Source organism: Cetorhinus maximus, chromosome 2 (assembly GCF_964194155.1).
Source record: "Cetorhinus maximus chromosome 2, sCetMax3.hap1.1, whole genome shotgun sequence".
Lineage (NCBI taxonomy): Eukaryota > Metazoa > Chordata > Chondrichthyes > Lamniformes > Cetorhinidae > Cetorhinus > Cetorhinus maximus.
In genome coordinates this window covers 41790942-41815186 of record NC_135880.1, presented here as the reverse complement: position 1 = coordinate 41815186, position 24245 = coordinate 41790942, and the positions used below count along the sequence as shown (strand labels likewise).

The following is a 24245-nucleotide window of genomic DNA, read 5'->3' as shown; positions in this document are numbered from 1 at the left end:
TAGACTGAGCCATGACTAACACAAAAAAATGATAATGGATGAACTTAGCCTACTGTTCCTGTTACAGGAGATTTCGATGACTGATTGATGTCACATTATGGGGATCTCAGCTTTAAAAACTTGAAGAGAAATTTACCTGGATGCCCTCTCAAATCTTTAAGGATGGCTGTGTCTCATTCGTTCTAATCAAAATTCTGTAAGCTCACTTAATTTCCGACCCATCAAGGTCCACTTATCTCCAGTGTCAATCTCAGTTGTTCCTGGAAGAGTAACTTAGGTCTGGGTTAGCAACCTGAAAACGGTAAAAAAAAAGGTTAATGTTTTGGCTGTAATTCTTCATCATACTCATTCTATGTGGCTTTGTTCTTAAAAATCCAACTCTAATAATTTCAATTAGGTTGAGACCTGTGCTACTATACACTTTCTAATGGTATGTCAGCCACTGCTCAGTCAGTAGAACTCCTTCCTTGGAGTCAGAAGGTTCTGGGTTGAAGTCCCACTTCGGGACTTGTGCACACAATCAAAGCTGACACTTCAGTGCGGTACTGAGGGATTGGTGCATTGTTGGAGGTGCCATCTTGCGGATGAGGTGTTAAACTGAGGCCTGGTCTGCCTGGTGGATGTAAAGAACCCATGGCACCATTTCAAAGAAGTGCAAGGCTAATATCCCTGGTTAACATTTCGAGTCCATATGATTCTTCTTCAGAGCTCTGAAGAAGTCATATGGACTCGAAACGCACTGTTTTTTTTCTCTCCACAGATGCTGTTAGACCTGCTGAGTTTTTACAGCATTTTCTGTCTTTGCTTCAGATTTCCAGCATCTGCAGTATTTTGCTTTTATATTATATTGCCGATATCCCTGGCAGGACGGTTTGGCCAGGACGGCCAATATTTGTCCTTATTCAACACTACACAAAAAAAAATGGTCATGCTCACATTGCTGTACGTGGGAACTTGCTGTGTGCAAATTGGCTGCTATGTTGCCTACATTAAACAGTGACTGCATTGTAGTCACTGACTGTAAAGCGCTCTGGGTTATCATGGGATTGTGAAAGGCATTATATAAAATATAATTATATAAACTATAATTAATAGTTGCATGGACAAATGCGGGTTAATTAAGAAGAGCCAGCATGGATTTCTTAAGGGAAAATCATGTTTGAGAACTTGCTAGAGTTTTTTGAAGAGGTAACTGAGAGGGTTGATGAAGACAATGCTGTTGATGTGGTATACATGGACTTCCAAAAGGCATTTGATACAGTGCCGCACAACAGACCTGTGAGAAAAGTTACAGCTCATGGAATAAAAAAGACTGGATACAAAATTGGCTGAGTGACAGGAAACAGAAAGTAATGGCTAATGGTTATTTTTTCGGAAGGAAGGTTTGTAGTGAAGATCCCCAGGGTCGATATTGGTACCCTTGCTTTTCCTGATATATATGAGCTAGATGCTGGTGTACAGGACACACTTTCAAAATTTGCAGACGATACAAAACTTGGAAGCATTGTGTAGAACTTCAAAAGGAGATAGACAAGTCGGTGGAATGAGCGGATAGGTGGCAGATGGAGTTCAATGTGGAGAAAAGTGAGGTGATTCATTTTGGTGGGAAGAACATGGAGAGACAGTATGAGGCACTACTCTAAAGGGAGTGCAGGAGCAGAGGGGTCTGGGTGCATATGTGCATAAGTCTTTAGAGGTGGCAGGATAGGTTGAAAGAGCAGTTAATAAAGCACACAGTATCCTAGGCTTTATCAATAAGTGGATAGACTACAAGAGCATGGAAGCCATGTTGAACTTGTATAAGACACTCGTTAGACCTCAGCTGGAGTATTGTGTCCAGTTCTGGGCAATGCATTTTAGGAAGGATGTGACGGCATTGGAGAGAGAGCAGAAGAGGTTTATGAGAATGGTTCCAGGGATGAGAAATTTCAGTTATGAAGATAGATTGGAGAAGTTGGCACTCTTTTCCTTAGAGAAAAGAAGGCTGAGAGGAGATTTGATAAAAGTATTCAAAATCAAGAGGGATCAGAACAGAGTACACAGGGGGAAACTATTCCCACTCATGAAAGGATCAAGAACAATAGGGCACAGATTTAAAGTAATTGGCAAAAGTAGTAAAAGTGAAATGAGAAAAAACTTTTTTTACACAGTGAGTGGTTAGGGTCTGAATGCACGACCTTAGAGTGTGATACGGAGATAGGTTCAATTGAGGCATTTAAGAAGGAATTAGATGATTATTTGAAAATAAACTATTTGCTGGGTTACAGGGAGAAGGCAGGAGAATGGCACTTGGTGAAATGTACACTCAGAGAGCCAGTGCACACATGATGGGCCAAATAGCCTCCTTCTGCACTATAACAATTCTGTGATTATAAATGCAAACCTTGTTGTTTCGAATGTTTTGATTTCAGAGTTTTAGCAAAACTTATTCGAATTCCACTTCAGAAAAATAAAGCGCTTTTAATGAGACTAGTGTCATCATCCCGTGATTCAGAACCTGACTCTCTCCCAATGTTCCAGAACCCGAGGCCCACCCCAATCTTCCACATCCTGAGACTCTCCCTGAATGTTCCAGAACATGAGACCCTCTCCCCAACGTTCCAGACCCCGAGACCCTCCCCCGACGTTCCAGACCCCGAGAATCTCCCCCGACGTTCCAGCACCCGAGACCCTCCCCCGACGTTCCAGCACCCGAGACCCTCCCTCGACGTTCCAGCACCCGAGACCCTCCCCTGACTTTCCAGCACCCGAGACCCTCTCCCCAACGTTCCAGACCCCGAGACCCTCTCCCCAACGTTCCAGACCCCGAGACCCCCCCAACGTTCCAGCACCCGAGATCCTCTTCCAATGTTCCAGAGCCCGAGACCCTCCCCTGACGTTCCAGACCCCGAGACCCTCCCCTGACGTTCCAGCACCCGAGACCCTCCCCCGACGTTCCAGCACCCGAGACCCTCCCCCGACGTTCTAGCACCCGAGACCCTCCCCCGACGTTCCAGCACCCGAGACCCTCCCCCGACGTTCCAGCACCCGAGACCCTCCCCTGACTTTCCAGCACCCGAGACCCTCTCCCCAACATTCCAGACCCCGAGAACCTCTCCCCAACGTTCCAGCACCCGAGACCCTCCCCCGACGTTCCAGCACCCGAGACCCTCCCCCGACGTTCCAGCACCCGAGACCCTCTCCCCGACGTTCCAGCACCCGAGACCCTCTCCCCAACGTTCCAGACCCCGAGACCCCCCCAATGTTCCAGCACCCGAGACCCTCTCCCAATGTTCCAGAGCCCGAGGCCCTCCCCCAATGATCCAGACCCCGAGACCCTCCCCCAATGTTCCAGACCCTGAGACCCTCCCCTAGTGTTCCAGATTCCGTGACCCTCCCCAAAGTTCCAGACCCCAAGACCCTCCCTTAATGTTTTAGATTCCGTGACCCTCCCCCAATGTCCCAGACCCCGAGACCCTCCCCCAATGTCCCAGCACCCGAGACCCTCCCCCAATGTCCCAGCACCCGAGACCCTCCCCCAATGTCCCAGACCCCGAGACCCTCCCCAATGTCCCAGAACTTGAACCTTGCCTGAACCAAGAATCTGTCACTACCGTCAACTCCATTTCCCAGCATCGTTCCCGCCATCCCATTCACAACGCCTCATTTCAGAGCAAAAAATAAATTTGGTTTATAGATTTCACCAGAGAAGGCTGACAAGTAGCACGGAAGAAAATAAATGGTGCTCCACGGGATGACCCTTTGGTCGTATTAATGTCTGCTTTGTCAGTGCCTCTTGGGCTGGTCACCTCTTGCCTCCCTTCCGCCTCGTTGTTCTTTTTAAGTCGCCTCTTGTCCCATGCCGACGCTCTTTGGTTTCCTCTTGTAACAAGATGGCGGCTAAGTGAGTCGGGCCTTCAGGATTATCCGTGTCATCGAGAGGCAAACTCGGGATCAGCGGCAGCCCAGCCTTTCAGGTCTTGTGTTAGAGTGAGACAGGCAGCAGCAAAATGGTGAGTGAAAGAAAGAGAGAGGGGATCCGGGTGTGCGGCCGATGTGGGGGATGAACACGCGGTGCCGGCTCGGCGCCGGGGACCAGGCCCCGCAAACCTGTCCCCAGGGCTCCCGCGACCCCCCGGTGGAGGTGGAGGGCGAGGGCAGGCTGTCACGCGGGAGTTAGGGGAGGGTTGTTTCAACAGTTAACCAGAAACTAGAAGTGATTTTAATTCTGCTCGCTTTTTCTGGGAAACTATTGCTGTGGGTCAGTCGGAAATATCCGTCGTTCGCGATTTAAATCACTTTTTCGGATGGTTCTAATGCAGAACAAACGCTCAAAGGAAGTTTGAACCTCCCAATTGCCATGCGATTCCTACCTGGGGATTTGGGGGGGGGTGGGTGGGTGGGGGGGCAGGGAAGTTCCCCAGCAATTCTTTGATGTACACTTTGATACGCTGCCCTGGAGCTCGGATGTTACAACCTTTAATAACGTGCAGGCAAGAATGGAATCCCAGCTGAACTGCTCAAGCACTGAAAGTCCCATTTATTGTCACACCTTTATGACTTTCCCCATTCTCTGCTGGAAAGTAGGTTCTGTTCTCCAGAAGATGCGTGATACAATAATTATCATGCTGCGCAAAAACAAAAGTGACAGAGGAGACTGCAACAACTAGGGTCCTACTTTCAAAAATCTCCGCCTACTTGCGGAGTTACCGTGTGTACCAGGAAGCACAGTGTGGCTTCTGTGCCTGCAGATTTACTGTGGATATGATCTTCTCCATACACCAGCTATGAGAGAAGTGCAGGGAACAGGGTATACCTCTTTACTTTTGTAGATCTCACTAAGGTATTGGACACCAAGATTTTGGGGAAAGTTGGCTGTCCACCAAAGCTTCTCAGTCTCATTTGCTCAATCGTGACAACATGCAGTGCAATGTACAGTTTGATGGCTCCATCAGTTTCAGAGTGAAGAATGAAGTGAAACAGTGCTGTGTACTAACCCTCACCCTGGCATCATCATCTTCATACACCTGACTTCTTCCATATCAGCAGGGAAGGAAAGAGTCTATTTGCATACTAGGTCAGATTTAAGATTTTGGGCAAGAGGCGCTTTTAAGCAGCGAGTGGTAATGACCTGGAACTCGCTGCCCACTAGGGTGGTTGAAGTGTAAACAATCATTTTTTTCAAAAGGTATTTGGACAGGCACTTGAAGGAAATAAACTTGCAGGGCTACAGGGAGCGAGCAGGGGAGTGGGACTTACTGAGCTCTCGGGGAGCTGGGATGGACTCGATGGGCTGCATTGCCTCCTCCTGTGCCATAAATAAGTCTATGACTCCAGGTCAGCCTGCAAGCCCTACAATCCATCAAGATTGAAGGCGAAGACAACGTGTCCTGATCAGAGAACTCCTCTACACTGATGACGCTGCATTAGTTACTCACACGGGGACTCAGTTACAGACTCTCTCTCTCCCATGTCTGTAACTTGTTCTCCCTGACTATAAGCATCAAGAAAACCATGGTCATGGGACAAGGTGTTGCATCGCCATGATCACACTAAATAACACCCCACTGAAAGTGGTTAGCAAATTCTGCTACCTCAGGTCCATGGGTACAGACAATCTGTCCCTTGATGCAGAAATAGATACATGTATAGGGAAAGCAGCTACCACCTTTGGCTGACTCATGAAACGTGCATGGAATAACATCAAACTGACCCTCGGGACCAAGCTGGTTATAAACCAATGGTTTATAAGGCCTGTGTTCTCAGCACCTTGTTGTATGGCTGTGAAATATGGACGACTTATAGCTATCAAGAAAAGAAACTCAACAATTTCCATCTTTGCTGTCTGTGATGCATTATGGGTATATCCTAGCAGGACTAAATTACATATGCGGCAATCCTCTTAAAGACAGAGCTCCCGGGTTTGTTAGCACGCATCAAACAGAGCTGGTTTCATTGGCACGTTTGCAGGATGGAGGTTGTTCGCATACCCAAGGACTTCGTATGGTGAGGTAGCCGGATCCAGACGACTGGTAGGATACCCAAGGCTCCGCATCAAGGATGTTAGCAAGCGTGACATGAAGTCTGTGGTCATTGATTATCACACCTGGGAACTAGTTAACAAGAGGAAAATGGTGACACTTCCTGTGACTGGCATGTAACACCACGATGACTAGTGGCCATAGTGGCTTGGCAACAGATGCCAGCAGTGAAAACAACAAAACGCTTCATAGGCAGCACTTGTGGCAGAACCTGTATCTTGGGGATTGGCCTCTTCAGCCAGCAGCAAAGGTGCACCATATGAAGACGTCCCACCTAAAATGGATTTGGTTGCTGTGTGTACATCATCTTTTGGAGATGGATGGCGGAACAGTATTATAACTTGCCTTTATTTTTTGCTGCTTAAACTTTATTGATAGAAGTTCAGTGTGTTTTCAATATAATGAACTGTGGAACTTATAAAGATTGACTGGATTTAAGCATGTCAATGTAAAGTGAACCTTTACTGGAATTTTCACGGATTCTTAACAGAATCGTCTTGTTGCGTGGTCTGAGACTACTCTCGCAGATAAGAAAGATTAGATTTTGTTAATTTGTATTATACTTGTTTTCATTTAAGAGTTTATGGTATTGCTATGTGTCTAAATTCAAAATTTGGGGACTCTATTATCTGCCAAATTGTGCATTGGGCTGTCATCCATGTTTTTTGTTTGTTCATGGGATGTGGGTATAACTGGCGAGGCCAGCATTTATTTTGGATATGCACAGAAAGTTACAATCTACTTATTCAAATTTCTAATTGCACAAACATTTCCTGTGGAGCACCAGTCTGTTTGAGTTTTGTGTATGCATAATGAATATATTCCTTCTGATTAAACACAGCCTCAAAACGAATATGTTGAATTACACCGTAAGCGATATGGCTATCGCTTGGACTACCATGAGAAGAAAAGGAAGAAGGAGAGCCGTGAAGCGCATGAACGTTCTCACAAAGCCAAGAAAATGATCGGTCTGAAGGCCAAATTGTACCACAAACAGCGCCATTCAGAAAAAATACAGATGAAGAAGACGTAAGTATCACTCTTAAACTACCAGCTCACCATCTCTTCCAACTGCGTGCTTTGGACATTTTTTGCCACCTTGCTTCCTTTCTCTAGCCTAGTTGAGGTAATTCTTTTTAAATAAATACTGTAGGATTTGCTTAAGTTTACAGTTTGCATAATTATCCACAGAAATTCTATAATTTAGTCTCATACTCGGAGGGTTGGTCATATTGGGAAAGTAGGAACAAAACAAGTGCTTCTAATTTTTTCCCCAAAAATAAACAATGTCGTTTTAAACAAATCTTTGCTTTCTTTTGAAGGAGGAGGATAGCAGGCATTGTCAACATTCACAATTTTATTAATGTAGCCTTGTGAATCACATGCACTGTGTAAAATCACATAATTACTTTTAGTAAATGAGCTTTTATGAACAATATGTGTGCAGGTTGAATGAACGCCAAGGTTGTAAGAGGAAATAAAAACAGAAAAGGCTGGAAAAAGCTTAGCAGATTAGGCAGCATCTGTGTAGAGAGAGAAAAACTGAGTTAACATTTCAGGTCTGTGACCTTTCATGAGAACTGGGAAAAGTTAGAGATGTGAATAGGTTTTGAGTAATGCAAAGTTAGGAGCAAACCTGCTCTAGGCATACATTATTCTTTGTTTCTTTTCTTGCCCCATCACTATTCCCTTTGGCCCTGGAAGACTAACTTTTCTGTCATTCAATCTCTCCTGTCTTCCACCTTTCATAGACCTTCCTTTAGCCTTTGTCCCACCGACCCCTTGCTCAAAACTTAATACATCGCTAAGTTTTTCCAGTTCTGATGAAAGGTCACAGACCTGAAACGTTAACTCTGTTTCTCTCTCTCTACACAGATGCTACATTTTCTGTTTTTATTCAGATTTCCAGTATCTGCAGTATTATTTTTTCTTTCAAAGGTTGTTAAGCGGTCTGGTCAACCTGAGGCAGTGGCTGGGTAGGGGGACAGGATCAGCAGAAAGAATGTGGGGTTTGTGGTGGGACTGAAGATAATGTCTTTGGTGTTTAACTGGAGGAAACTGCAGTTCATTTGAGACTGACTGTTGGGCAAGCAGTGATCTCATTGAAACATACAAGATTCTGAAGGGGATTGACAGGGTAGACACTATGAAGTTGTTTTCCTTGGCTGCGAAATCTAGAACACTGGGACACAGTCTCTAGAAAAGGGATTGATCGTTTAGGACTGAGATGGGGAGGAATTTCTTCACTCAAAGGGTTCTGAATCTTTGGAATTCTTTACCCCAGAGGATAGTGGATGCTCCATCACTGGATATATTTAAGGCTGAGATAGATTTTTTGGGTCTCAGGGTATCAAAGGAAATGGAAAGTGGAGTTGAAGCCAAAGAGTAGTCCTGATCATACTGAATGGCAGGGCAGGCTCGACGTTTTGTATGGTTTACTCCTGCTTCTATTTCTTATGTTCTTCAACAGTGTCACCAACACAGGCAGTAGAGGGGTTGGGAGAGGTGTGGAGAAATAATTTTGGATCTCAGCAGCATAAATCTGGAAGCTGATCCCACATCTGCAGATGAGGTTAGCGAGTGCAATATGGAGATGGGGACAGCAAGGAAAGAGTGTGAGGGAGGAAAGAGGCTGAAGGTGCTCTGGCTACAATATAATAAGATTCAAGTGAGGACAGTCCTCCTGAGCTGCACAGTGGAGGAAAGGAGTTGGAGGCTTCCTATCCTTGGGTTTAAATGGATGATGGTGTGGGAACAGAATATCTCTTAAGAAATTCAGTTGAACCATAGAGTATAATATGTTGGAAAAAGCAAAATACTGCAGATGCTGGAGGTCTGAAATGACAGTAGAAAATGCTGGAAAAACTCACCAGGTCTGGCAGCATCAGCTAAAACAGCTGTGAAGAAGAGTCATACGGACTCAAAATGTTAACTTTTTGATGATGGGAGTTAGGCCAGTGGAGCATTGGAATAGTCTAGTCTCAAGATGACTGAGGCAGGTAGGAATATTTGTGATAAAGAGATTTCATAGGACACTAAGGATGCAGCATATTTGAGACAGTTGAGAAATGAGAGAAAGACGCTGGTTCAGGGTTAGGACGCTTATTAGGGCCCAAATTTGGCTAAGACAAATGTGGATCCATTACAGGCAGAGTCAGGAGAATTTATAGTGAAAAATAGAGAACAGGCAGAGAAACTAAATTATTACTTTGTGTCTGTTTTCACTGAGGAAGATACAAGAAATTTCCCAAAATTAGAGATCCAAAGGACTAGAGAGAATGAGGAATTGAAGGTAAGGGGATTAGTAAGAAGATTTGTATTGGAGAAATTAATGGGACTGAAGGTTGATAAGTCCCCGGGACCTGATATTCTACATCCCAGTGTGTTGCAAGAGGTAGCTGTGGAGATAGTGGATGCGTTGCTGATCATCTTTCAAAATTCTATAGATTCTGAAACAGTTCCTGCAGATTGGAAGGTAGCATATATCACCCCACAATTGAAGGAGGGAGGGAGAGAGAAAACGGGGAACTACAGACTTGTTAGCCTTACGTCAGTAGGAGGGAAAATGCAGAAATCTGTTATAAAAGGACACTTGGATAATAATGATCTGATTGGGCATAGTGAACATGGATTTATAAATATGAAATCATGTTTGACGAACATGTTGGAGTTTACAGAATTGATAAAGGGGAGTCGGTGGACATAGTGCATTTGGATTTTCAGAAGACTTTTGATAAAGTCCCCCACGTTAAATTGTTTAGCAAAATTAAAGCACATGGGATAGGAGGTAATATACTGGTATGGATTAAGGATTGTTTAACTGGCAGATAACAGAGAAAAGGCATAAACAGGTCATTCTTGCATTGGAAGGCTCCCACTCTCTCCCCATATCCCTATTGCCCACACTATCCCCATATCTCTTTATGTCATTGGTATTTAGAAATCTGTCAGTCTCTGCTTTAAACATACTCTATGACTGAGCTTTCTCAGCTCTCTGGGGTAGAGTTCCAAAGATTCACAACCCTCTGAGGGAAGAGACTGGGAAATGTTTGCATCCAGAGAGCCGAGTGTCCTTGCAAATGAATTAGAAAGTTAATGTGCAAGTACAGCAAACAATTAAAAAGGCAAATGGAATGTTAGCTTTTGTTACAAAGGGATTAGAGTGTAAGAGTAAGGAATTCTTATTATACCAATTACATAGGGCATTGGTGAGGCTGAGAAAATGTTTCTTTGGCTGGGGCATCTAGAACACAGGTCACCTAGGGCCACAGTCTGAGTGAGATGTCGGCCAATTTGAGATGAGGAGAAATTTCTTCATCAAAGTTTGTGAATCTTTGGAATTCTCTACCCTTTAGAGATATGGATGTTCTGTCATTGAGTATATTCAAGACATGGGTTCTTAGCTTTTTGGGTATTAAGGGATAGTGCGGGAGGGTGAATTTGAGCCATGACCTTATTGAATGGCAGAGCAGGCTGGAAGGGCCAATTGGCTAACACCAGTTCTTGCTTCTTATGTTGTGCTTTTATGTTTTAGGGTGCAGGGGGAATCTTGCGAGCTGTTTGGTATAGCCTAAGACAGCAGCATTTGACCTAGCATGGCATTCAGGTGCCCTAGCAAAATTGGAGTCAATGGGAATCAAGGGTGGAAACTCTCCATTAGATACACCTAGCACAAAGAAGATAGTTGAGGTTGTTGGGAGGCAAATCATGTCAGCCCCAGTGCATCGCTGCTTCAGTATCATTTCTGACTTCTCAGATACTGAATCTGTCCTTGTCCATATGCAGCAAGACCTGGACAACATACAGGCTTGGGATGATAAGTGGCAAGTAACATTCACATCACACAGTTGCCAGGCAATGACCATCTCCAACAAGAGAGACTCTACCCATTTCCCCATGACATTCAATGGCATTACCAGCCCTGAATTACCCACTATCAATATTCTGGGCATTACCATTGACCAGCCATATAAATACTGTTGCTGCAAGAACTGGTCTTGGGCTGGGAATTCTGCGACGAGTAATTCGCCCTCTGACTCCCCAAAGCCTGTCCAGCATCTACAAAGCACAAATCAGGAGTATGATTAAATACTTTCCGTGTGCCTGGATGAAACTCCCGACAACACTCAAAAAGCTTGACACCATACGGGACAAAGCAGCCGATCCTCCACCTTAGACATTCACTCCATCCACCACCAACAATGCACAGTGGCAGCACTGTGTACCATCCACAAGATGCATTGCAGCAACTTACCAAGCCTCCTTCGAGAGCACCTTTGAAAACCTCTACCACTAGACATCTCATACGAACATATGAATTAGGAGCAGGAGTAGGCTCCTCAAGCCTGCTCTGCCATTCAGTAAGATCATGGCTAATTTAATTGTAACCTCAACCCACATTCCTGTGTACCCTGATAACCTTTCACTCTCTTGTCAATCAATAATTTATCCAACTCTGCCTTAAAAATATTCAAAAACTTTGCTTCCACTGCCTGTTAAGGAAGAATTCCAAAGACTCTTGACCCTCTGAGAGAAAAAAATTCTCTTCATCTCTGTCTTAAATGAGTGACCCCTTATTTTTAAACAGTGGCCCCTAGTTCTAGATTCTCCCACAAGAGGAAACATCCTTTCCACATCACTGTGTCAAGACCCCTCAGGATCATAAAGGTTTCAATCAAGTCACCTCTTACTCTTCTAAAATCCAGTGGATACAAGCCTAACTTGTCCAGCCTTTCCTCATAGGACAATCCACCCATTCCTGATATTAGTCCAGTTATCCAGCATTTACATCTTTCCTTAAATAAGGAGACCAAAACTGTGCACAGTGCTCCAGTTGTGGTCTCATCAGTGCCTTTTACAACTGACACATAACCCCACTACTTTTGTAATCAATTCCCCTCACAATAAACAATAACATTCTATTAGCTTTCCTAATTATTTGCTGTACCTACATACTAGCCTTTTGTGATTCATGCACTAGGACGCCCAGAACCCTCTGAATCTCAGGACTCTGCAATTTCTCACCACTTAGATAATATGCTCCTTTTTTATTCTTCCTGCCAAATTGGATAATTTCATATTTGCCCACATTATATTCCATTTACCAGATCTTTGCCCACTCACTTAACTTATCTATGTCCCTTTGTAGCCTCCTTATGTCCTCTTCACAATTTACTTTCCTGCTTATTTTTGAGTCATCAGCAAATTTAGCAACCATACCTTTGGTCCCTTCATCCAAGTCATTTATATAAATTGTACAAAAGTTGAGGTCCCAGCACTGATCCCTGTGACACATCACTCGTCACATCCTGCCAATCAGAAAAAGACCCATTTATGCCAACTGCCTGCTTCCTGTTAGCTAGCCAATCATTAGCCGTGCTAATACGTTACCCCCCTACACCATCAGCTTTTATTTTCCCCAATAACCTTTGCTGTGGCATCTTATCAATTGCCTTCTGGAAATCTAAGTATAGTACATCCACTGATTCCCCTTTATCCACAGCACATGTGACTCCTTCACAGAAATCCAATAAATTGGTTAAACATGAGTTCGCTTTCACAAAACCATGTTGGCACTGCCTGATTGCCTTGAACTTTTCTAGTGTCCTACTGTAGCATCTTTAATAATAGCTGCTAACATTTCCCCTATGACAGATGTTAAGCTAACTGACCTGTAGTTTCCTGCTTTCTGTCTCCCTCCATTTTTGAATAAAGGAGTTACATTTACTATTTTCCAATCTAATGCAACCTTCCCCAAATCTATGGCATTTTGGAAAATTGAAACCAATGCAGCAACTATCTCATTAGCCACTTCTTTCAAGATCTTAGGGTAAACCCATTTGGACCAGGGGATTTGTCAGCCCACAGCCCCAACAATTTGTTCAGTACCACTTCCCTAGTGATTGTAATTTTTCTAAGTTCCTCCCTTCCATTTCCTGATTTACAGCTATTTCTGGGGTGTTACTTGTGTCCTCTATAGTGCAAACCGAAGCAAAATACCTGTTCAATTCACTGCCATCTCTCTACTTTCCATTATCAATTCCTCAGATGCACTTTCTATTGGACCAACGCTCACTTTAACTCTTGCCTTATTTAAATATCTATTGAAACTCTTACTTTCTATCTTTATGTTGCTAGCTTTCTCTCGCACTCTAATTTTTCCCTCCTTCTTAATCTTTTTGTTATTCTTTGCTTGTTCTTTATATTCTTTCCAATCTTCTGACCTGCCACCTGTCTTTGCACAATTATATGCTTTTTCTTTAAGTTTGATACTGTCTTTAACTTTTTTAGTTAACCACGGATGGTGGACCCTTCCTTTTGAATTTTTATTTCTCATTGGAATGTATCTGTTCTGTGTATTCTGAAATATCCCTTTAAATGTCTGCCACTGAACCTCTGTTGACCTATCTCTTAACCTCATTTGCAAGTTTACGTTAGCTAGCTCCGCTTTTATGCCCTTATAATTGCCCTTATTCAAGTTTAAAATACTAGTCTTGGACGCACTTGTCTCTCGCTCAAAATGAATGTAAAATTCACTCATATAATGATCACCGCTACCTAGGGATGCCTTCACTGTGAGGTTATCAATTATCCTATCTTGTTGCACAATACTAGGTCTAATATAGCCTTTACTCTGGTTGGCTGCATAAGGTACTGTTCTAAGAAACTCCCGAAAACATTCTATGAATTCCTCATCTACGCAACTTTGCCCATCTGATTTTTCCATTCTATATGTAGATTAAAATCGCCCATGATTATCGCTGTACCTTTCTGACAAGCTCCCATTATCTCTTCTTCTATACTCTGTCCTACCATGTAGTTACAATTAGGGGGCTTGTACACCACTCTCACAAGTGACGTCTTGCCTTTATCATTTCTGATCTCAACCCAAACTGCATCTACATCCTGGTTTCCTGAACTTAGGTCATTCTTCTCAAATGTGCTAATACCATCGTTAATCAACGGAGCCACCCCTCCCCCTTTTCCTAACTTCCTGTCCTTCCTAACTTCCTGTCCTTCCTAAATGTCAGCCTCTGCAATTGTCCAACAGGTATGAGGTTCAATATTCAGGTCCCAATCTATGTCATCCTGTAGGCATGTCTCTGTAATGGCTTTCAGATCGTACTTCTTTATTTCTATTTGCGCACTCAGTTCATCTGTTTTGTTTCGAATGCTACATGCATTTAGATATGGAGCCTTTAGTTTTGTCCTTTTATTATTTTTGTAGTATCTAGTCTTATCTGCTTATGTACTCTGTCCCTTCCTGTCACGGTCTGTTTATCATTTTCCATATTAGTACCTTTCTCTCTTGCCTTGTCTCTACTCTTTGGTTTACCACGTCTTCCCAAGTTTGATCCCTTGCCCCCAATATTCAGTTTAAAATCCCCTCTACTTCCCTAGTTACATGACTTGCGAGTACACCAGACCTAGCACAGTTCAGGTGTAGACCATCCCAATGGTACAGATCCCACTTTCCCCAATAGTGTTGCCAGTGCCCCACGAATCAGAACCCACTTCTCCCACCTCAGTCTTTGAGCTACACATTCATTTTTCTAATCATATTTATTTGTCCTATGCCACATTGCACGTGGCTCAGGTAATAATCCAGAAATTGTAACCTTTGAGGTTCTGCTTCTTAATTTGGTGTCTAGCTCATACTGAATATGCAGAACCTCCTTCCTCATCCTGTCTATGTCGTTTGTACCTACATGGACCAAGACCACTGGATCCTCCCCCACCCACTGCATGTTTCTCTCCAGCCCTGAGCAAATGTCCCGAATCCTGGTACCAGGCAGACAATATAGCCATGTGGACACTTGCACCTTGCTGCAGAGAACAGTGTCGATCCCCTTTACTATACTGGCCCCTACTACAACTACATTCCTTTTCCCCTGCCTGCCCCCGCCCACTTGAATGGCTTCCTGTACCACAGTGTCATAGTCAGTCAGCTTATCCACCCTGCAGCTCCCCACTCACATCCAAACAAGCTGTGAGAACCTCGTACCTGTTGGACAATTGCAGAGGCTGACACTCCTGCCCTCTGGGTCCCCTTACCTGCCTCAGCTGCAGTCACACCCTCCTGTTCCTGACCACCTTCCAAATCAGAAGACCCTCTCCTAAGGGGTGTGACCGCCTCCTGGTTCAAAGCATCCAGGTAACTCTCCCCCTCCCTGATGTGTTGCAGTGTCCGCAGCTCAGCCTCCAGCTCAATGAGTCCAAGCTGAAGCTCCTCAAGCCACAGACACTTACTGCAGACGCGCTTGCCTTGGATAACACTGGTACCCAGAAGCTCCCACGTGCTGCAGCCATGACACATCACCTGTCCTGCATACTTATGTGCTTTAATGAGTTACTTAATGATTTTATTCAATTATTTATTTTCTTTTATACATTTACTAATCTTATCACAAATTCCTGTATTTTAAACCTTAGGAATAGAATGGATCTTGACCACTTACAGATAATTAGAAAACAGCTAGCTTCTTCCCCTGTAGTACAGCAAGAACTAGTTCCTACAGGGTTAAAAAGTTAGAAAAAGCAAAGGAGCATCTGCCTCTCCTCATCACTGAACTCCCTCAGCTCACCAAGCTCTCTCATTCAATTGAGATCGCACTCTGTACTGGTTGTACTGAGAGTGTCTGAATTTATACGTTCTAAACAAAGGGACTAACTGTCCCAGGTACAGCAAGACCAATACAAGCTAGTTTCCTTCATTAACTATTCCAGCTGTTGCCAGTGGATAGCTTCAATCTGCCTGCTTAGGCCCCTGGATGAGATTCAGAATTTAAACAGTACTTGCAGTTAAATGTTAATTACAAACAATATTAGATTTTTAGAAGATATTTAAGTATCCCTCAGCTCACCAAACTCTCTCACTTCATTGAGGTTACACTCCAGTCCTTTCCTCTTGACTTTTACCACACGCCACGCTGGGTTAAATGCTGCCTTGATGTTAAGGGAAGTCACTATCACCTCAGCTTAGGCTATACCAAACCACTTGTAAGGTCCCCGTACCCTAAACAACCATCAGTGAACATCTCCATGTCTGATCTTATGATGGAGGGAAGGCCATCTAGAAGAACAAGGGCAACAGGCCCATGGGAACACCACCATCTACAAGTTCCCCCCACCAAGCCGCACATCATCCTGACTTGGAACCATATTACCATTTCTTAACAGCACTGTGGGTGCACCTACACCATGCGGACTGTAGCGGTTCACATAGGCAGCTCACCACCACTTCTAAAGGGAAATGAGCGATGGGCAACAAATCCTGGCCTTGCCAGCGATTCTCCCATCCCGTGAATGAAATTTTTTTTGAAAAAAGCAAGTGTCAAACAGCAGAGGCAGTTGAATAAATGGTCTCAACCTTAATGACAGAAGCCCATCAGCTCCTTGCACTTGTTAAAGATGAGGCAAATAGGGCCAGGGAAGAAGGGTTTAAGAGGAAATTGCAGAAAGAAGCTGAGCATTATCAATGCTCTTCTGAGTTATCCTGGATTTGATGGGTGGTTTGATAGGAGAGAGGTCCAAACAGTGTTTGATGTTCAGTAGATCTGTGATGGACGGTTAAATCTAAGCTTGTTGTTTGTCAACATGAAGAATGTTTGACATAATTGTTTTCTTTTCTCCCCTAATTATCCTGTCTAGTTCTGTAAATCTTTGTGGCTTGATTTTCTGGTGTGATCTTTAATAGAAAAGCATTATTGTGTATTACATGCACCATTCTTTTCATGATGCTCAGCTGTTTTTGTTCCCCATTTAAAGAGGATTCTTCTTAAACCTACCTTGAATGTTGAATAAATACATCTTTCTCTTGTGAATAATATACTGGTCTTTGACTGAGGAGTGCCTTGCAAGAAGGATCACACAGGAGAACTACCTCCAAAGGTAGCAAAAAATGTCTGTTTTAAATATTTCACTTGAAACACACACTTATTTCATCTCTCCAGCCTCAAAATGCATGAACAGAGAAACACAAAACAGAAGAATGATGAGAAGACACCAGAAGGAGCTGTACCAGCCTATCTGCTCGACAGAGAGGGCCAATCCCGTGCTAAAGTCCTATCCAACATGATCAAACAAAAGAGAAAAGAAAAAGCTGTAAGTGAAAGATTTTGTGTATTTTTGACACAGGGCCTTGAATCTGTAGGTCTCTGTTTCTTGGGGAGTATCTGTTTGTACACATATTTACGAGGGAACTTTTTGTTTTGAGGTTTCAGTCTTGGCTCAGTAGAAGCATTTGCACCTCCTGATGTAGTGGGTTAAAGTCCCACTACAGTCTTTGAACACGTAAACCGCCACTTTTTCATGCAGTACTGAGGTAGTGTTAATGTGTCTGAGGCCCAATCTTTTGGATAGGGCCCTGTTTACCTTTTCAGATAGACATAAAATAACCTGTGTTATATTTGTAGAAGAGGAAGGGAGACCTAGTGTTTCCTCCAATTAAGCACTGGGAAGACTGCAGCCATCGTTTTTAGTCCCCATTTCAAAGTCTGTTCCCTGGCTGCTGACTCTATCCCTCTACCTTGCAAAAGTCAGTTTAAGCCAGATTATTCACAATCTTGGTGTTGCATTTGATCCCGAAATGAGCTTCCAACCTCCTATTCATGCCATCAGATGTCATCTGTGACATCTTTCGATTATCTGCTCCTATCACTGCTTGCTTGTCCCTACAACCACCCCACCCTCAACTTCTCTCTCCCCCCACCCCCACCTTAAACCAGCTTATATTTCACCACTCTCCTAACTACACTCAGTTCTGTTGAAGGGTCATGTGGACTCCAAACGTCAATTCTTTTCTTCTCCACCGATGCTGCCAGACCTGCTGAGTTTTTCCAGGTAATTCTGTTTTTGTTTTTGATGACTTTTGGTTATCTGACCTAATATCTCCTTATTTGGTTTGGTATCATAATTTGTTTTATAGTGCTCCTGTGAAGCATCTTAGGATGTTTTATGATGTTAACAGCACTGTATAAATATAAGTTGTTGTTTAGATGAAGCAGAATTTTAATTCATAATCTTATGTAAATTATTTTTTGGCAGGGTAAATGGGAAGTACCTTTGCCAAAAGTCCGTGCTCAAGGAGAAACTGAAGTTCTGAAAGTTCTCCGCACTGGTAAAAGGAAGAAGAAAGCTTGGAAGAGAATGGTCACCAAAGTCTGCTTTGTTGGAGATGGATTCACTCGGAAACCTCCTAAATATGAAAGGTTCATCAGACCAATGGTGAGTTACAAAACCTGGCTGGAGGAGAAGGTTCTTGCACCTTTCAACTTTGTACAAATTATACAAGTAGATTCAGTTAGAGTTTTAATAAGCATGGGTATAAAGAACTAATAAAGGTTCAGAATGCTGAGGAAGGACAGACCAAATAGGAAATGAGGTGGAGTAACACTTTCAGGGGCTCCTAGGAGATTAAGGAAGTAGACACATTGGTACAGGATATGTCTACCAATGAGACTATCTGGTGGGAGTATTTAATTCAAAAGGGAGAAAAGTAATTTTAAAAGTCTGCAATAAACCACAAGATCAAAACAAAGCACAGAGTACTCTGAAAAATTAGGGAAGCAATACTGATAGATTCAACCAACCTGATAAACAGGGAATATCCATGCACTCTAGAATCTGAACTGATGCTTAGAAAACAATCCAGTGTGATTAAAATCATTTTTGTTGAAAATAATTAAGACAAACCCAGGAAATTAGTCCTACTGCTTCCACATGAAGGTCAACTGAACAAGCTTATGATTGGGGTAGTCCTAAGTAAAACTTGGACATGGTTAGGGAGGTGGCTGGAAGAGAGGGATCAGTGGCTAATACTAAAGATCAGCCTAGTCGTCTTTCCCTGCGCAAGTTACAGGATTTGTATGGTTCTACTGTACCTCATGATGAGTACTAAAAACAGTATTAAAATGTGCAGTGAGACTGGAACGCAATGATCTGCCATCATGGTCTCAGACTTCGATTTGACAATCTAGTCTGGCTCAGCAATCTATTTCCTTGATCAAATGTGGCTACTAATTAGAGCAATGATGTTGGGCTGCAGGAATGTACAAAATGGACAGCCTCTAGAGTTGGATCAGTGCCCCAGTTGTTTCTGGCCTACATAAATTGGTCAGATGTGTGGATGGCTCTACGCTAGGAGAGATGACACAATCTGAAGCAGCTACCAATGTGTTATTTCAATACAATTGTGCAAGGTCTATATACTAGAAGAAAACTGGGACTCTGTTGTTTTGAACAAAGAGGCAGGGGAAGCTTGGAAGAAGATGTGGGAGTTAAATAGACCATACTGCTCCCAATTTGTAGGTTCATATGTGGATCATATCCAAACATTGCAGGGCAACATTTAATTAAGGAAACAGATTACTGAGCTAGACTAGATTGTTGGATTGACATCTGAGATTGTGATGGCAGTATTGTATTGAGTTCTAGTCTGGCCTCACTTTGAATACTGTACTTAGTACTAGCCATGAGGTACAGTAGGACCATAACAAATCCTTGACCCTGTGTAGGAAAGGGAGACTATGCTGATCCCTAGTATCAGCGAGCCTAATATGGGGAAAGGTTAAAAAAACTTGGATTCGAAGTACGCAAGATGGTACCTTGACACAAGATACTAAGCAGAATTAAAAAGATTAATCCCATGTTATAGTTCAAGATAAAACACAATTGCAGGAATGAGGATATTGTTTCACAAACTGGTAAAAGGCAAATTTGGAATACATCGGGAAGTATTTCTTCCAGTTGGGGTAGTGGAAGCAATAACAAAAAAAAATGAAGAGGTAGCTGGGTGCTTTGGAAATCATATGTTTTTAATAAGGATGACTATGATGGGCCAAATGACCCTCATCTTTGTACTTATTGTTAATATGCAATAATAAATAAGTCTTGAGTTTTACGGGTTTTTTTGGCTTTTTCCCATGAAAATAGTTTAACCAGTTACGGTAAGAAGTTAGAATGCAACTTCTTGTTTGTGATCCCTCCTGTAAAAGAAAAAAATAGCCTTAATTGTAATTATTGTTGTATAGGGTCTACGTTTTAAGAAGGCCCATGTAACCCATCCAGAGCTCAAGGCCACCTTCTGTTTACCGATACTTGGTGTTAAGAAGAACCCGTCATCACCTTTATATACAACATTAGGTAAGCAAATAAATTAAGTTAACTTTTAAGAAGAATATACACACTTGTTCCATAACCAACTGCACCAAAGAAAGAAGTCAGCTTGAATTGTTCTTGTTGAAGTGCCTTATCTTCTAAACCTGTTTAGCATCACTCTGTGGTAACGTTTTTGCAATAATAGGTATGTGAGCAGAATTGATCCCGAGTATGGTTTAAAACCCGGGACAGAAGATGGTCCCAAATTCTCTCGGCAGAGAGTTCCTCACGTTGCCTCTTGTTGAAATTGTTTTTGAAGGTTTCTGTTTCTAACAAGAGAGAATGGCTTGAATAGCTATTACAGTATTATAAATTGGTTATATTATTTTTTAAAATAATCTATTGTTTCAAAATGTTCTCAATTATTAGGATGTTGAATTAAATTGGATCTGGTGTCCCTGGTAAGATCTACCTGTAAATTCCACATCTGTTCATACTCAACATATAAGTTGACTTCTAATACAAAAACACTACCAATTGAAATAATTTTCAAGTAGACATTAGCATGTTTTATCCATATTCAACTGCTATTTATTTTAATTGGATATTCAGGTAAGGCCTACATAAAGATCAGGAAAGGAAAAGCACATTTTGGAATTAGAACAAAAACAAGCATCTTAATTCTAGTAGGATCAGTTGAGTCCTGAAGAAATTCAGAATCTGAAAGCAACATAAACTGTTGTGTTTATTGTTTAACAGTTTGTAAATCATTTCTCAAAGCAATCACACATGTTCAATATTCATTGTTCCATGGATGGTTCAGCTGTTTCCCTAGGAGATTGTCAACATTTGTGTTTCTCTCTAGGGGTTATTACTAAAGGTACTGTCATTGAAGTGAACGTAAGTGAACTTGGCTTAGTCACACAAGGAGGCAAAGTTGTCTGGGGTGAGTTATAAACGAATATTTTCTACTTTGTATTTGTGACCATAATATTTGAGGACATTTGACACGTTTTGGTACTTTTGTTAAAATCCAGGAATTAGAAATTCTGATATAATTTCAATCTTTGCAGGTGGTCTTCCTCTGTTGCGTAGTTTCACCCCGTTAAACGTCAAGTGAAGCAATGAATGTTTTATAAGTTAAACAAGTTGTTACTAATCCCTTGGACTTCCACCTGCTCACTGATTCTTTACTTTAAAAAAACAGCAACTCTTTGTGCAGAACAGTGTGATTGCATATTTATTTCTTCCTCATCTTTGTCTACACTTTCTCCATTCCAATTAACTGCCAATTAATCTCAAATTAAGTAGCAATGTATACAGGTTACTGTAAGTGCTCACTGTAAGTCGCCCTACTTAGTCATTTTGCTTCAAGGTCATTTGCTGTTCAGGGCCTTTTTTCTGATTTATGGTGCCATTTTCGATTTTACGTCGTCGGCACTGGCCCTGCTGCCCCCCCTCCCCCCAGCGCTGAACACTGGGCCAGCCACCGCCATGTTCTGATGCCAGAGCCACTGCTCTAGTCACCAAAGGCCTAGTCTGTGGGAAGAAAGCAAGGCTTGAGATCCAGGAGAAGGATGGGAAGCTGCTGGCTACCAATGAGGTGAGGAACCCAGAGTGGGGTGGAAGGAAGAGAAAGCATCACCCCCCCCCCCCCCCCCCCCCAACCCCCTGGATCCTTGTGTGGCTGCCCACCTGTCAGGAAGGGGTCCAGGCTCTGGAGGCAGAAAGACAGAGCGGGAAAGGAGAGAGTGAGACACGGTGGGGAAAGGAGAGGGGGAAAAGGGAGAAAGGAGTAATATCGGGAAAGAAGATGGAGGGAGGGGTAAGAGCAGGAAAGGGGAGGAGGGGGAAAGGTGAGGGAGGGAGCAGGAATGAAGAGAAGGAAGGTGAGGGGGAGAGTGGGAATGGAGAGAGGGGGAAGAGACAGAGTGGGAAAGGAGAAAGCAAAAAGTTGAGCCGAATTTCAGGAGTGCTGTTAGTGAGACGCGGAAGCTGTGCTACTCAGGTCTTGTTTGGGTGATTTAGTTTTATCTAATTTGAATTTATGCAGTATTTCTGTTATGTTCAGTGATTTTTTTTATTTTGCAAGTTATTCCAGCTGGGAATGCACAGTGCTGCACACATTTGGTACAGTATTTCAACTTGTACATTGTCTTTCTGGATAAGAAATGTCTGAAGGACCCTGACTCCTCTGGCTTTAAGATTGATTCCTGTGGGGACCCATGATTCACTTAAAGTTGCCATTTTTAGGAATGCAACCACAGCTTTAAGTGAGGACTTAAGCGTAGCCAGCCTCTCAACTATTGTCTCTATGTCACTTTGCACATTTTATAATTTCCATGACTATGACGTTCTCAATCCTGAACTTTCTAAATAGATTGAGGAAAGGTTCCTAATAGCTTTCTTTTCAATGAGGGCACAGTTATGGTGTTAGCCAGGATTCCTATTTGGAAATTTCAGAATGGGGCTCATTTCTTTTGTTTCCTCTTCTGAGTGGAACAGTAATGTGTGCCTCTAGCAGTAAGAACTTCTATTCTTGACATAATGCCTGCTGGAATTGGCTTGTGAAAAATCAGCTGTGCATTGATCCCATAAGTACAGCATGATACTTGTAGTACCATCCTATATTCGACTACTTCCATACTGTCCTGCCTGACATTCTTTCTTCATGCCAGCTGCTCTGATTGTGACTAACACCGTAACCTTCTAGCAATGGGGATTGCCACTATAACTTGCCATTGTCCACATGCTGCATTCCAAACAGCTGGCACTACTTATTGTATTAATAAGTACAGTATTAATATTCCTACATTGCATTTTAATAAGTAGTTCCAAATTTATTAAAATACAATGGCCATGGAATTCGGAGTCTGTAATAATTTAAGAGGGATTGGCCCTTTGCTCTGAATCGCGTGGATCTCGGGTGCAAAAAACTTGTGTTATGTGTTTTGAAATCTGAACCTTTTATAGTGCAGTATATATTTAACTAAAGCACTGTTTGCATTAGTTACACCTAACACTTTTTTTTCCCTTTCCTTTCAGGTAAATATGCACAAGTAACAAATAACCCAGAAAATGATGGCTGCATTAATGCAGTTCTGCTAGTTTAAATCACCAGAGCACAGAACTGTGACATGGATGTTAAATGGACTTGGGCATAATGTCAACCTTTTATTTTGAAACCAAAGCAAACTAATTGCAAGGATAGAATTATTCTGTTTATGAAGACCTGACTATATTTGATCTCTGATGCAAGATCCACAAAAAAGCAAAACAGCATTTTGTACTTCTGTATTTTTGTTATTTACAAATCGGCTTAAAATGATGAAAGACAAGAGAGAATAAAGAACCATCTTTCAGTTTCTTTGTAAGTTCTGATTTGTATGATTTATGTGCATTTAACCAAAGTCAGCAAATTGCTAGTGTGGTATAGTAATCCTGGTGCCAGTGATGAGCTTCTACAGTTAATAACAGGAGTCATAAATTCAAGCCCACTCCAGGACCTGAATACAGACTGACACTTCAGTGTGGTTGTGAAACTGTAATACTAGTAATATGGTCTTTCTGGTAAGACTTCAAGCTGAATCTGTCTGTCCAGATGGTCTAAAATATACCATAGCACTATTTGAAGAAAAACAGGGACTTGTTTCACAAAAGCACAATATTATGGAAGCTGGAAATCTGAAATAAAAACAAAATGCTGTAAACAGCAAGTCAGGCAATGTCAGTGGAGTGGGAAACAGAGTTAATGTTTCAGGTTAATGACCCTTTCTAGTCTGATGAAAGGTCATCGACCTGAAAAGTCAACTGCTTCACTTGCCACAGATGTTGCCTGAACTGCGTACTTTCAGCATTTTCTGTTTTTTAAGGAGTTCTTTTGGTGTTATGATCAGTTTATCTCTCAGCCCACAACCACATCTCATTACTGTTGTGGGACCTGCTGCTGTGTCTTCCCACGTAAGTGACCAAATTTCAAAAGTATTTGTCATAGACCTCCAAGGTCTTCCCTTTAGGGCAGGGACACTGGGGATGCATTAAATTTCAAATGAATCATTTGGCACTCTCCACTTCTAAAATAGGCTGTTTTAAGTTCAGCATTGAGTTACATGTCTTTGAAACTGCAAC

General features: G+C 42.5%; 3 protein-coding genes across 5 annotated transcripts in view; 1 reads left to right on the top strand and 2 right to left on the bottom strand.

Annotated features, from left to right (window-relative positions):
* Positions 1-3911, bottom strand: part of gfm2 (GTP dependent ribosome recycling factor mitochondrial 2) — a 60398-nt gene extending 56487 nt beyond the window's left edge. Inside the window, exons 1-2 of one of the 3 annotated variants that reach the window (XM_078563845.1) lie at positions 3789-3911; positions 137-292 (exon numbers count right to left, since the gene is read on the bottom strand). The gene's annotated coding sequence lies outside the window, so the exon portion shown is untranslated. Of the gene's footprint in view, positions 1-136; positions 293-3683 lie in introns of all 3 variants that reach the window. The other 2 variants (XM_078563837.1, XM_078563852.1) reach the window with 2 other exon arrangements.
* nsa2 (NSA2 ribosome biogenesis homolog (S. cerevisiae)) lies at positions 3862-23479 on the top strand. The gene is made up of 7 exons (XM_078563862.1): positions 3862-3992; positions 6862-7049; positions 16973-17123; positions 18066-18245; positions 20051-20162; positions 20983-21063; positions 23163-23479. Exons 1-7 carry the CDS (start codon positions 3990-3992, stop codon positions 23228-23230), a joined length of 783 nt encoding a protein of 260 aa, XP_078419988.1. The 5' UTR covers positions 3862-3989; the 3' UTR covers positions 23231-23479.
* LOC144693754 (soluble lamin-associated protein of 75 kDa-like) overlaps positions 20566-24245 on the bottom strand; it is a 104341-nt gene continuing 100661 nt past the window's right edge. Inside the window, exon 15 of the transcript XR_013579596.1 lies at positions 20566-20837. The gene's annotated coding sequence lies outside the window, so the exon portion shown is untranslated. The remainder of the gene's footprint in view (positions 20838-24245) is intronic.